The sequence below is a fragment of the Grampus griseus genome (genome assembly GCF_964374135.1).
Source record: "Grampus griseus genome assembly, chromosome: 7".
NCBI lineage: Eukaryota > Metazoa > Chordata > Mammalia > Artiodactyla > Delphinidae > Grampus > Grampus griseus.
In genome coordinates, this window is record NC_139001.1 from 335,188 (window position 1) to 348,340 (window position 13,153).

Below are 13,153 nucleotides of genomic sequence, written 5' to 3' on the forward strand. Positions count from 1 at the left end.
CAGCGAAGCACAGGCCTCGTGCCCACCTGGGCTGGGGGCTGTGTCTTATCCCTGCAGGGCCCCACCCCACTCTGAGCACACCTCAGAGAGCTGCCTCCGCCTCGGTCAAGGTCGGTGCATGGCCTCTCCTCCACCCTCTCCTACCTGGTGGACACCTGGTCCTGCTCCGCCCCCGCACGCTCGCCCCGCTGCTCTTCCCCCAGATGGAGGATTTAGGGCCGACCCTCCCACGTCTGCAGCCGTGCCAACAGGCACCTGGGACGTGCCCAGGAACAGAGGTCCCTGCCCTCGAGCTGACAGCTTCCCAGGCAGGAAGCAACTCCAGCTACCGGGGAAGTGACCTAGCTGGGCAGCAAAGCGCACAGAAGGACCAAGGGAGCAGGTGGGGTGGAGGCTGGCAGGACAGACGGCTGCCTCCTAGAGAGGGCGGGGCCGGGAGGCTGGGCGGTGGGGGCCAGCCCAGAGGTCAAGGATGGGGGGCTACAAGGTGAGCCAAGTGGTCACCAGCGGGGTGGGAAGGCAGGGTGTTTGGGGCCTATCTGAGCACATCGGGGTGCGCGGGGCTCAGGATGTGTCTGGGGGCCGGGGCTGGTCAGGAGGCGCAGGGAAGGGAGAGCCAGGCTGAGGGGTGCTAACCCTGATGGTCAGGGTCTGGGTGGGGGGAGGTGGCGAGTCGGCCGAGGGAAGGAGTGCGGCAGGGCGAGGGTCCGAGTCTGCAGGTGACCCGTTCGGGGAGGAAGGTGGGGCCGGGTTTGCACCGTGGGGTCTGAGACTTCTCCCCGGGGCCCTGGGGAGTTTAGGGAGGTCGCGGCAGCAGAGGCCGCTCCTCCTGTGTGTCCCGGAGGCCACTGCTACGGCAGCCGCCCCCTCAGCCGCGGGGACACCAGGAGGTTCCACCTGACCCTTCACAGCCTGTCCTGCTGTCCTCCCTCTGGGACTTGTGTGTGGCGCGTCCGTGGGCTGCTTCTCACGCCAGCTTTTCCCACAACACTGGCAGCCACACGGTACCATGGCATCTCCTGGTGTCCTGCCCCGGACACCTGCAGGCCGCCTTTCTAAACTTCATGCTCGTCAATTCTTTCTTTCTGGGCTTTGTGCTATTAAAAAATGACTGCTTCAAATCCACTGAAAAATCACTGAGCTTGTGTGCTCAGTGAGCTCTCTGGGGCCAGAGCTGCCCCAGGAGGCCCACGGTCCTGGTCCGGGAGGCTTCGGCCCTCCCTGCCTGGATCTCCCCGTGGCCAAGCGTCCTGGCTCCGCTCTGGGTCGCGGACACGTCGCACGCACGCTGCCTGGGTCCCCACTGAGGCCCGAGACCAGCTCCTCTTCCCGTGGCGGGTGAAGGTGCCCAGACAGACGCTCAGAAACAACCACGGCAGTATCACTGCTGAGGTCACAGTAATGCTGCAGGTGCCAAGGGGATGCCAGCAGTAGAGAGGTCAGCAGCAGCTCGTGGGTGGCCAGCCTGGGTAGCCAGGGCCAACCCGATTTCCAGAGCAAAGAGCACCTCTCAGGAAACTCAGTGGAGAGACAGCAAAACAGCTGCTGCTCTGCCAGCCATACCAGCAAGCAGACCTGCCCGCAGGCCCCAGGTCAGGGCAGAGCGAGAGGCCCTGCTTTGTCCCCACAGAGCCCCGAGCCTGGTGCCCACACACAGGCAGGGGAGCAACCCCACCTTCCCTTTCAGGCCTTCCCAATACTGTGCGTCCCCACCAATTTCTATTAAAAAGGAAAAACAGCACAGTAAGTGGGAGACACAGGAAGGAGGAGGGATCCCAGGAAGCTGGCACACGGGCTCCGAGGGAGGGTTGGGCAGCCCCCCCGCACCGCCCCCCCCCAAGCCGGGCAGTCAGATGCCGACGCGGGAGCCCAAGGCTTCCAGGACCTGCCAGGGGAGTCATCAGGAAACCTGGGGGTCTCCCAGCGTGCATCTGGGGGCCAGGGCCTCGCTGGCGATGCTTCAGGCTGCGGCCTCACTAGCGAGCAGGCACGTTTCTCTGCCTGGTCCGTGGCGCTCTGCCTACCGACCTCACTCTTCCCCCGCAAGTGCACACGCCCAGCCCCTGGGACGCACCTCCAGAACGCCTCAGCCCTCAGCCCCACGGCCTCGCCTGACCCCCAGGCCTCCTCCCAGCAAAGCGGGGAGGCTGAGACCCCAGGTCCCCGGGATCCACAGCCCCGCACTTGGAACCTACGGGCGCCAGGAACGTGAAAGGAATGAGGAGGCCCGTCTTGGCGCAGAGGGACCCCGAGCGCCCCAGAGGTGGTGGGAGGGTCTCAGGACTGGGGAACCCCCAGCCCCTGCTGCCCAGGCCCCCAGCAGCAAGCCCCCCGGGGGCGCCCACCTTGTGTCTCAGCTCCTCCTGGTCGTCCGTCCCGGCTCCGCCAGCGTCGCTGAGGACGGGGCTCAGCAGGGGAGAGGAGCCCTGCTCGGCTGGGCCCAGTGGGCTCAGGCTCGGTGGGGTCTTCCGGGTGGAGGGAAGCTGAGGACTCTCCACGGAAAGGCCTGGAAGTGAACGGGCGATGGAGCAAGAGATGAAGGGCAGACCCGAGGGACAGCACCTGCCACCAGGCCCTTCCGGAGACACGCAGGCCTCAGTGTGACATAAAGCAACGGTGAGAACCGGTGACAAGTGAGAGCCCGCTTCCCCAGAGAACCTGCAGGGCTCTGGTTCCCGGGGAAGACGCAGGCACAATAGAGCCAACGGGGTGGAGGGAGCGCACGTAAGAGGCCAAACTGACGCTGACTTATCTGGAAAAGAACGTGTATTCTAAGGCCAAACTCATTAACCATTCACTTAAAACACTGGATCACACTCGTCATACTGTTTTCTACTTCCCTGAATTGTTCGTTAGCAAGGATTTTATTCTGATTTCTAGAATCATACCACAAAAGTAACTAATACTTAACTTTTTCCCCTTCTGAAGATGATGTTTGCTTTTGACCAGACTGAAGCCAAAATTCTGGCCTCGTTCTATTTCATCCAACAGTTTGTGATCAAGAAATTCTCTTTTCTATTTAAAAAAATCCTCAAAGGTTTATTTCTAATGTTTTTCTATGAGAGATTAGTAACTATTAAATGCCACGTTTGAAAGTCACCTTAAAGCAGAGTTTTAGAGGAGACGTTTAACTGTTCAAAAGCAATTTAAGATAGACATTTACCTTGAGCTTATAAATGTATGGCGTTTTAACACCCAAACTACCATCATCTCTAAGTATGATCATTAAGTCGGTTTACAAAACGCTAGAAGTAACACAACGGGTTTCAAAACGAGATCCTTTCACACTGTGATTGGGGACCAAATGCAGTTATCCACGGTGACCAGTTTATAGACCCAAAACTTAGTTTATTCAGCCTAAAGCATGAAGTGTGTAGGAGGCAGGCTGGTGCAGAGAGCTTCCTGCTGGCCGGGCTGCCACGCAGAAGCTCCTGCAGCCCTCCACCGTGGCCTGACGGCGGGAGGGAGCCCTTATTTTCACATGGACAAGTTCAGAGCTCTGGGAAGCCGGGACCCCACTCAGGGCTTCTGGGGATGGGCTACCAATGCCGGATAGCAGAGCTCTCCTCTGGGATTCTCACAACCACACAGATTTAAGACAGAGAGAAACGTTCACTGACATTAGAAAACCTGGACAACGTAAGGACGTGAAATTATCGGAACCAGTTTTATTAAAATCTGCTTTTATTACACATTTAAAATAAGCTAAGCCACCTTAAAAGAGCGTGCCTTGCCTACGTCCCCTCCCCCGACAGGCCTGCACTGTCACTTCTCCGGGGACCAAACCGAGCAAGGGCTCTGGGCTGTGCCCGAGGCATGGCTCCTTTGACTGCAGAAGAGGCTCGTTTCCGGCTGAGCTGTTCAGGATCACACTCCAAGGCCCGTTGTGTCCCTAAGTAGCCCGGAATTGCATAATGAGACACCTTCACACAGTGAAAATTCAGAAAAGATGTAGAAGCTACTAATAAGCTACTTATTCTTCCAGGCGTGTTGCTCAAGGTGTGAGAACCAAGACGCTCACCCTCGTTGGTTCTGAGAACAAGTCCATGGGGTGACCCTTGCGTCTTCCCGCCCCGCACAGCCCTCCCGCCCGACAGAAAGCTACTAGTGCACAGTTTACCACAGAGTTCTTGCAAAACCTGACTTTATTTTTACATAGCAGAAGGTGACAGGTGAGGAGGTGGTGTTAGCTCTGAAGCCTCCTGTGACAAGGCCAGGGTGGGCTCGGGGGCCGACAAATGGGCCGACGAACGGGAGACCAAAGCCCAGCAAGTGACCGCCTCGGGACAAACAGCTCGTCTGGAATAAACTGCTTTGATTCTAGGAAGGTTAAAAGCCATCATTTGATATTATCATTGTAGACAAGGCTGCCCTCACATCTGCAGGTTCCACATTTGAAGACTCAATGAGGACGGAATATATCGGGGGGGGGAACGTTCCAGAAAGGTCCCAAAAGCAAGACTTGAATTTGCCGCTCTGGCAACTGTTTACACAGCCTCTTACGTTGCATTTGCAACTATTCACAGAGCATTTACACTGGATTAGGTGCTGCACCTAATGCAGAGATGATTTACAGTGTCCGGGCGCACGTGGGTGGGTTGTATGCAAATACGGCGCCATCTCACAGAGCCTTTCCCGTCAGGGGTTCTGCTATTTGTGGGGTCCTGGAGCCAATGCCCCGTGAATACTAAGGGACAACTGTACTTGCTATTTCACAAAAACTGTCAACTCACAATTTAGTGACTCGATTAAGAAGCACCACAAGCAGACATTAAGCATTTGTTTTTATTAAATCTGTCAGCCGCAGCAAAACGTAATACATCGTACCTACATCAAACTCTGTCAACACAGACGCTACGAGACGAAGCGAATAAATCTGCAAGGAGCTGCTTTCAAGCAAGTGGCAGTAAACGAGGCTGCTGGAGCGTGCGGGCCACTGCCTCTCTGTCGTGACGCCAGTGACGCGAGGGCCCCACGCCCAGAGCACGCCCGTGGGGCCGTGGTTCTGCTGACCAGTTCCAGGAGCGGCCGGGGCGCGTGAAGGCTGCTCTGGACCGTGTGGTGGCGTGACAGGCTCTGACCTTAGAAAGCCCTGTCCACGTGGACGACCTGTATTAGAATGCACACCAACAGGCAGATTGCGTAAGCATTTTTAAGATGCTAAACGTCAAGTTTTAGGTGCCACAGAGTATGTGTAGCCTTAACTGACATGGTGAAGAATCTTAAATGTTTGTAAACCCAGACCTCTGCGTCCAAGGTCCTCTACTGTCAAACAGCCAGGAGGAGTCAATGTCGCTCTGAGTCACAGGACCCGCTCACACGTAGGTGGTGCGCTACTGCCCCACCGTGGCACCGAGAACCACCAAATCCTTGCAGACGAGACAGGTTTGGAAATGCTTCCAAAAGGAAATGCTTTGGGATGGGTGGACAGCTCTCCGTTTCTGCTGTCCACCCAGAGTTCACAGGCAGCCTCTGCTCTCAAAGGTGCAAGGTTTGACCGTCTTCAAAAAAAACACTGCAGGGCTTCCCTGGTGGCGCAGTGGTTGAGAGTCCGCCTGCCGATGCAGGGGACATGGGTTCGTGCCCCGGTCCGGGAAGATCCCACATGCCGCGGAGCGGCTGGGCCCGTGAGCCATGGCTGCTGAGCCTGCGCTCCGCAACGGGAAAGGCCACAATGGTGAGAGGCCCGCGTACTGAAAAAAAAAAAACACTGCAAAGGTAAAACTTTCGTTTCAGTCAGTCAGCAGTGAGCCACCCTGGGAGATGATTTTCTTTGTGGCATTCTTTATTTCCAAACATTTCTAAATATCCATCTGATAATTTTTGACATCGTTTTGAGAAGCGCAGTACTGTGCTTTGTGTAACCTCCTTATCGTCTGACCAGGTGATGAAAGAGAAACATCACATTTAGACAGGAAGCTCAGCTACTTTTATTTCGTACCTTTAAATTCTCTTCTTCAAAACTCTGTAATAAGATAAACAATTTTGAAACTTTTTGCCTTATAGCGGAGCAAGAGTCAGCTCCAGTTTGGAAAGTTCAAGGTCAAGTTTGAAGGTTAACATGATGGAGGGAGTGTAAGATCTAGAAGCTCCCTCTGTGGCTGGAACAGTGATCACTAATCCCATAAGAAAAGGGAAAAGCTGATTTTTCCAAAGCACCCAGGTAAGCGTGACCCTGATGAGCCGCAGGAAACCACGTCTGGCTCCACTTCTGAACTAGGACGTCACGAGTCTCTTATGGGAAACATGGTTCATAAAATAAAGTAGGAGGTAAAGAAGCAGCTACTCCGAGGGGCCCGAGGCCCAGCTCACCCCTTCCTCCTGCTGTGTGTTCGCCTGCCTCCCAGGGCTGTGACGGCTCAGTCTGCAAGTGGCTGTGGTCACCTGAGACTCAGGGGGTGACGTCTACACACATGGCGCACCCAGGGGCATTTTCCCGAGTCTTCTCTTCTGTTTCCTTCTAAGCAAACAAGACTCTTTCCTTGTTAAGAGAAACGGGGGTGCCAACCTACAACTCATTCACACTCTGGGCCACTTGTCCGGATGGCGCCCGCCAGGTGTGGGGTCTCCTCTGCTGACACGTGTAGGTAGTCCAGGGTGCACGTCCTTGTTCTAATAAATGACACATTTTGTCTAAAGTTTGAGAAGCTGTGACTTATGGATCTTCTGAACTATTGGAGCGACGGAGGCAAGGGCCCCGAAACAAACTATTCAAGTAAACTAGGAAGTGTGGAGGTGACGTGCGTTAGGAAGGAGGTGCAGCCTGTGAACGTTCTTGGAAGTAAAGGCCACACAACTTTTACCCTCCTAACTGGTCACCCTGTGCATCCACTGGGTTCATCACGGAGGTGTTGCCACCTCATCCCCGCGGGGGTGACGGCAGTGGGGGCGTCAGTGAGGGACGGGCCGGTGTGATGGGGGAAGAAATGGAGACCCTAGTGATCCACTGTCCTCTGCTCTAAGGGGGGGTCCCCCAGGGAGTTCATGCCAACAGGAGCCTTTCTAGACGCTGCCAGCCACCTCCCGCCCCCATCACACTGGGCGCCAGGTGCCTCGAGACCCCAGAGGGAGCCCGGCCCCCGCCCCGAGGGGCCTGCGCTGCCCCGAGCACCCCGTCCTCAGCCGGCTTGCTGCAGCCGCTGCGCAGGAGTGGGGCAGCCCCGAGGCCTGAGAGGGGCTGAAGAGGCAGACAGCTCCGTGGACGCAGCAGAAGCTCGTGGCAGCCAAGAGAGGGTCCAGGAGGAAAGGCCAGTTCAGAATCTGAGCAGCTGCCGCACTTCGGGCCAGGGATTTTATCAGGTGGGGTCTAGCTGACTGCGGGGAAAAGGCAATAAAACGGTCTCATTTTCAGAGTTAAGAAGCCAACAGCACGTGTTCTGTGCACTATAAGCCCAAGGACCGTGCAGTTCAACCCCAAAGCTGCCAACAGTGTTGCTCTCAGCCGGCACCTTGGAGGCTCATGCGGGCCCAGAGCCAGCAGACCACTGGCTCTCCTACATCCCCCTCTGCACACTGACCACAGGGGCCACGAGCCTGAGCGGGGCCGCTGAGAAAAGCAAGGCACTTCCCCGACTGGCCTTCCATAGGGGCGTTGCCACCCACAGCCGGCATGAGACAGCCTGTGGGCTCCATGGGGCCAACTGCCTATGAAGACAGATGTCGGTGGTGATGTGAAAAGATACAGGGCTGTTTCCGGGGTTCACCTGACACATGAGATAACCTTCCATGGGTGTAAATCAAAACTGCACGCAAGTAGAGGGAAAGGAAGCTTAGAAAGCCATCAAAATCCATAGCAAATATTCCCTTATTTTATTGAGTAAACGAAGAGTTCTGAATTAGTACATATCTGCAAATTTATAAACGGCAATTTCAACAGGAAACAAACTTTCAAGAACCACAAACCAGGCAACGTCAATGTGTCTTTAAAGGATGAACGAGTTCAGGTTTACAGGGAAATGCCACCCCCTTTTCTCCTCATTCCTGGGGACATAGATACGTTCATGCAAAAGACAGCATCCAGGGTCACGGCGGGCAGGGCGCTGCGTGGAGAGACAGTCCCACAGCGGCCCCCGCGCCCCGGCCAGCTGCGACAAGCTCTGTCACTTCAGGACAGGGGCCGGGGCGCAATCCCACGAGTGAACCCGTGGCCTTGAGAACAGACACTGAAATGCCCAACTTTAAGTGCCTGAGAGAACGTTAACATTTTCACCTACAAAGTACTGTGCCAAGAATGGATTTCTTTCTGGTGCTCCCTGAACCGGGAGGGAACAGCACACCCTGAAGACGCACAACTGGCATCCCTTGTCACACACACATAGGGGCGTGGCCCGTGTGCGCCACAGGACCGGAAGCACAGCACGCCTGGTGCTCAGCCACCCCTCCAGGGCAGCAGGTGAGAAGATGCCTGCGGTGAGAACCACACCCACAGTACCAGAGCAATTAAAGGACTTTGCAAAGTGGCGACCTTGGGGATGATCAAAGTTCTCCACGTTAAACTTCTTTGTGCGGTTTTCATTGCCCATCCCTCCATCATTACTACCATTTTAAAAACGCGTGTTAACTGGAAAAAGGAGTCCTGCTCTGACCCCGCACTGAGAGAGCTCCTGTGTGATGTGAAAAGGCACACACGGGACACGCCGCTTCCTGCTTTAGTGCCGTCAACCTGCCTAACGTGAGGCTGTCGTTAGACCCTGGAAACGGAAAGACAATCATAGACTTGACAGCTAGTAAACATAAACAGTCCACGTAAGTGGAGTGCGTCACTCCAGGGGACTTGGCGGGGACGGCGGGCACCGCCTCTGGGCTGCGGTGACAGTGCCGGGCTCCCCCGTGGGCCGGCGTGAGGAGGGCTGCTCCCAAGCCTGTGGGTCCCACGCCAATCTGCACATTCATCCTGTAATCCGGGTCTGCGGGGCCACCCTTCCAAGGTGATGCCACTGCATAACGTGTTTTTCAAATAAAAGGCGATCACCACGAACGGCCTTCAGCAAACCCAGCAAAGGCCGGCTGCTGGCCTCACTCAGAACCATGCTGGATATTTTAATGTTTCCTGTAAGCCAGCTCTTACTAGACAGAACACGACAGTGCCACTGCCTGGGCTACAAGCAGAAAGACAGGACCTGTAGGAGCTATCTTTCAGGCTCATTTTCCCGGTTGCCGAAGGGTCCCCTCCGGGAGGGGGCTCCTCCCACTCGAGTGAAGGGGAAGAAGGGCTGTGGGCAGAGTCCAAAGAAGCCACAACTGATATTAAAGAAATGGTTTCAATATAAAAGGAAAGCTGTAAAATTAAACATATCGTGAACACTCTGGAAAAGGAAAGTTGTTCAAAATTTCTCCAAATCTGACCAAAAAGCTAACCCTGAATCTGAAAATCACACCTTCACCAGCAGTGTCCACAGAGCGTCTGGGATGCTGGGCTCGTTCTACAGCCGCGCTGCCCATGCGTGGAACAGGGAGGGGGTCAGGGGTCGGGGTCAGCAGTCAATGCAGCTGCAGGTCCAGCCTCCAGGGCTGCAGGGCCTGAGGGGCAGACCGACGACAGCCCAGGCCGCTCGGCTTCCCTGCAAGTCACCGGCACAAATGGGAAAGAGGAAGAGGAGACAGACGGGCTATCTCGACCTTGAGCAGCACGCGGACCGGGTCTGGATCCCAATTTGAGCAAACCAGACGTCGGCCAGCACTTCGTCCACCTTGTGGGGTGACATCTGTGTGGGGTCAGTGAGGAGGCGCCTTACGTTTCAGAGACACATGAGCGCTGAGGAAGGTCGTCAGCGCGTCAGGCCCGCTTTATAGGAGGGGGGCAACACCCGGGGGGACGTGGCGGGGGGGACACAGGACAGCCCTGCCCAACAGGCTTGGGCTTCACTCCTGATACGCCTCTTTCCGCTTCTGCATATCCTGAAAACTGTCTAAACAAAAGCTAGAAAATTATCCCCAGAAAAAGAAGTTTCTTTGAAAAAACAAGACAAAACCCGTAACAGGAAGGTCCAGTAAAAGACATCTGAGAACACGGCTTATTCAGACTCTTCGACATGTGACGACGACCACACCCCCCCCCCCACCCCCCGCCCCGCATCCTGCAGCCCCGGCTGCTCTGCTGGCTCAGACTTTCTGCCCAGACACCAGGACGGGCTGCTTTAAAGACAAAAGGACACTCTTGTTAGTTCGGAGCGTCGGGGGGCACAGTCAGGAGACAACAACCGACCAAGGACAGAGGCAGCCGTCGTGTCAACTAAGATTCAGGAAAAGCGTTGGATGGACAGCGTCTGTATCAGCTCCTTGCCACACACACCCACGGTGTGTCTTTTCAGTGACACAAAGTGTCCCAGACGTGCCATCCTCACCAGTGACGTCAGTCACGGTCACACAGTCTCTCCACAGACGCCGGCCAGTCAGCACCAATGCAGACGGACCCACGGCCTGGGAGGTGCGGGGGCGACGGGTGAGAACGTCCCGGGACCAGAGCCACAAGGGACCCAGAGCGGCGGTAAGGCAGCTGCGAGGATGGAAAGTACCGACCCATTAGGCTGAAGCCCCTGCTGGTACCCGACTGACACCATCGACACCATCGACGGACGGCGACCGAGCCTGCAGGGAAGCCCCGGCATCTCCACGCGGCCGCCGGGAACGGGGTCCACACACACGGCGAGGATGGGACTTTCAGGAAGAAAACTAACCTTTAAACACGGTGCTGCTCCACCAGGTGAGACCGGGAAGGAAGCACAAGACCCAGTCCATGGACTCGGTGACAAATCCAGCCCTCGAGGGGCCCGGCCACGCAGCCTGTGCTGAGCGCTGGCCCCACGTCCGCGGGGTGTGGAGCGCAGTGCCCCCAGGGCCACAGCCACCTTGGCCTGTCCACACACATGACCTTGCCCAAGGCCTCTGGACGGATGCGTGCGGATGGGGTCTATCAGAATCAGCCCGCAGCTGTGTCGGGTGCACACCTGACCGGAGGAGACACCACTGCTACAAAAGGCCAAGCCCCCTGCAGCTTGGGGAGGCCCCGGGTGCCCAGTCCCCATGGGGAACAAGCCCCCGTCGGCCCCAAGGAAACGGCTGGCCAGCTCGAGCCAACGCCATGCCCCTTGGGCCGGTTGGTGTGTCTGGTTCTGCCTTCCCTGCAACCGAGTGCGTGGCGTCCCCCAAGGAAGGTGGAAAGGACACAGTCCCGCTTACACCGCAGGTTGAACCAACGCCTCTCCAAGCACGGTCCCTGGATCCTAAGTCACGGACGCAGCCAAGCCTCGGGCGCTGAGCCGCCCTGGGCAGTCCCAGACCACAGCACACGGAGGCCGCAGCCCCCGCTGCCCTCCCCAGGAACTGGGTCCTGTGGGGCCTATTCAAGATTTCGTGCAGTCAAATCAGACAAAACCTCCATCATAATTAATCATGGGCCGCACACCTCACCTTAAGAAGCAGCAACAGGCATAAGGCACACATTCCATTAGAGGTCAACACGAATCAGAACCGTGTCACACTCAAAACACATAGCACCACTTTTGCAGTATCGAAGCCAACGCCAGAAGAATAAAGCTGCACAGGCGAGACGACCAGCCCCGAAGGGTGAGCTGGAGACACTCCCCCACTCTAAACCCGCGGCACAGCTTTTAACACCGCTCCAAGCGCAAGTTTTCACTTTTGGCATTCCAAATGCAACAATCAATCAGAGAATTAGGGTGAAAAAGGAACATCTAGCCGTGACCACAAATCACCTTCTGTATCGAAAGCCGACAGTCGGAGCCCTCACCCCCCGAGCAGGTGAGGGTCCCCAGGAGGGAAGCCGGGAACGGTCAGGACAGGTTTTCATCGACCTGCTCTCCAGGAGTCAAATTCTTTATGTTACTCTGCAGATCGAAAAGGACTCTCTCTCCCCTTGTCAGGGCAAAGGGGTTACCGAAGAAGAGGCTCACGTCTAGGGGGGCCTCGGCCTCGGAGCCCCACGAGTCTGTGTCGGAGCCACTCGGGTCCTCAGCCGTCGTGGGCGGGCAGCTGAGCTGCTCTAACTGGTCGACGATGTCCGAGAAATGGAAGGCTGAGCTGGCCTCGGAGCGGACCGAGCAGGCGGGGAAGTTGGCCATGGAGCTGGCCTCGGACTGGGCGGCAGAGCCGGGCGTGTGCGCGGACAGGCTGCCGGGCAGCGGCGCGTTGCTGAGGGAGCTGGTCTCGGACCGGTGGAGCCGGAGCGAGCTGGCGGCGGACGGGCTGAGCAGGCGCTGCATCAGGCTGGCCTGCGCCTTCACCTCCAGCAGCTCCGAGGTGTCGGCGGGGTGCGCGGCGCCGAGGCTGCCCTCCTCCTCGGACTCAAAGCCGCGCGCCCCACTCCCACGGGCCGGCTCCGGGGAGGACCCCTCCGGGCTGGACGGGGCAGACCCCAGGCGGCCACACAGCAGGGCCTGCGGGCGCAGACTGCCGAAGGGGAAAGGAAAGGCCTCAGAGCCTCCGGCAAAGAAGGAGATGTCTGCCAGGCCGCCATCTCTGAACTCCTCGAACGCCGGCAGCTGGGCGCTTGTCAATGTGAAAACAGGGCCCCCCCGGAGGCTCTGCCGGCCACACATGGGCGCCCCCCTGGAAGGGGAGGGGCCCACGGTCAAGGCACCCTCACCATGGCCACTGTGACCCGCACGCTCCCTGCCGGCCCCCCCTGCCTCTAGGCCTAGGGTGGCGCGACTCAGCCCCTCAGTACTGCTGGGGCCACAGCTCCACACGCCCCGACCCGACCCGACACCTTGGCAAGGCTGGAAAGCAGGCGGCCCGGGGGGCGGGGCCGCGGCCACGCCGCTCCTCTCTGCAGCTGGCCACCTGGCGCTGGGAGCCGGGGGCCCCGTCGGGGAGCCGCTGCCGTCCTTGGAACCGAGCAGGCCCACGGGGGCTGGAGGGGAGGCGGGGCCCGAACAGAAGGAGGCACTTGTTGAAGACGGGGACGCGGGAGTCCTCGTGCCCTCGGTGAACAAGACGCTCTGGGGATCAAATCAGGAGAAGAGAAAAAGGAACACGTGAAATGAGCAATTACTGCTGGGAAGTCGCAGAGCTAACTGGGCCCAGGTGAGTACAGCCGCACCCACACATTTCTGTCACAGCTTCTACAAAGGAGGGCAGCAGGTCAGACCTTTCCTTTTAGAACTGAAGATCTGTAAATGCAGACATGATTTCA

The 13,153-nt window shown here is 57.5% G+C and overlaps 1 protein-coding gene across 1 annotated transcript in view; it reads right to left on the reverse strand.

The window, feature by feature from the left end:
• FARP2 (FERM, ARH/RhoGEF and pleckstrin domain protein 2) overlaps nucleotides 1-13,153 on the reverse strand; it is a 92,271-nt gene that overhangs the window by 15,415 nt on the left and 63,703 nt on the right. Inside the window, exons 13-14 of the mRNA XM_082658131.1 lie at nucleotides 12,728-12,959; nucleotides 2,346-2,506 (exon numbers count right to left, since the gene is read on the reverse strand). Coding sequence (XP_082514257.1) covers nucleotides 2,346-2,506; nucleotides 12,728-12,959 — 393 coding nt within the window. The remainder of the gene's footprint in view (nucleotides 1-2,345; nucleotides 2,507-12,727; nucleotides 12,960-13,153) is intronic.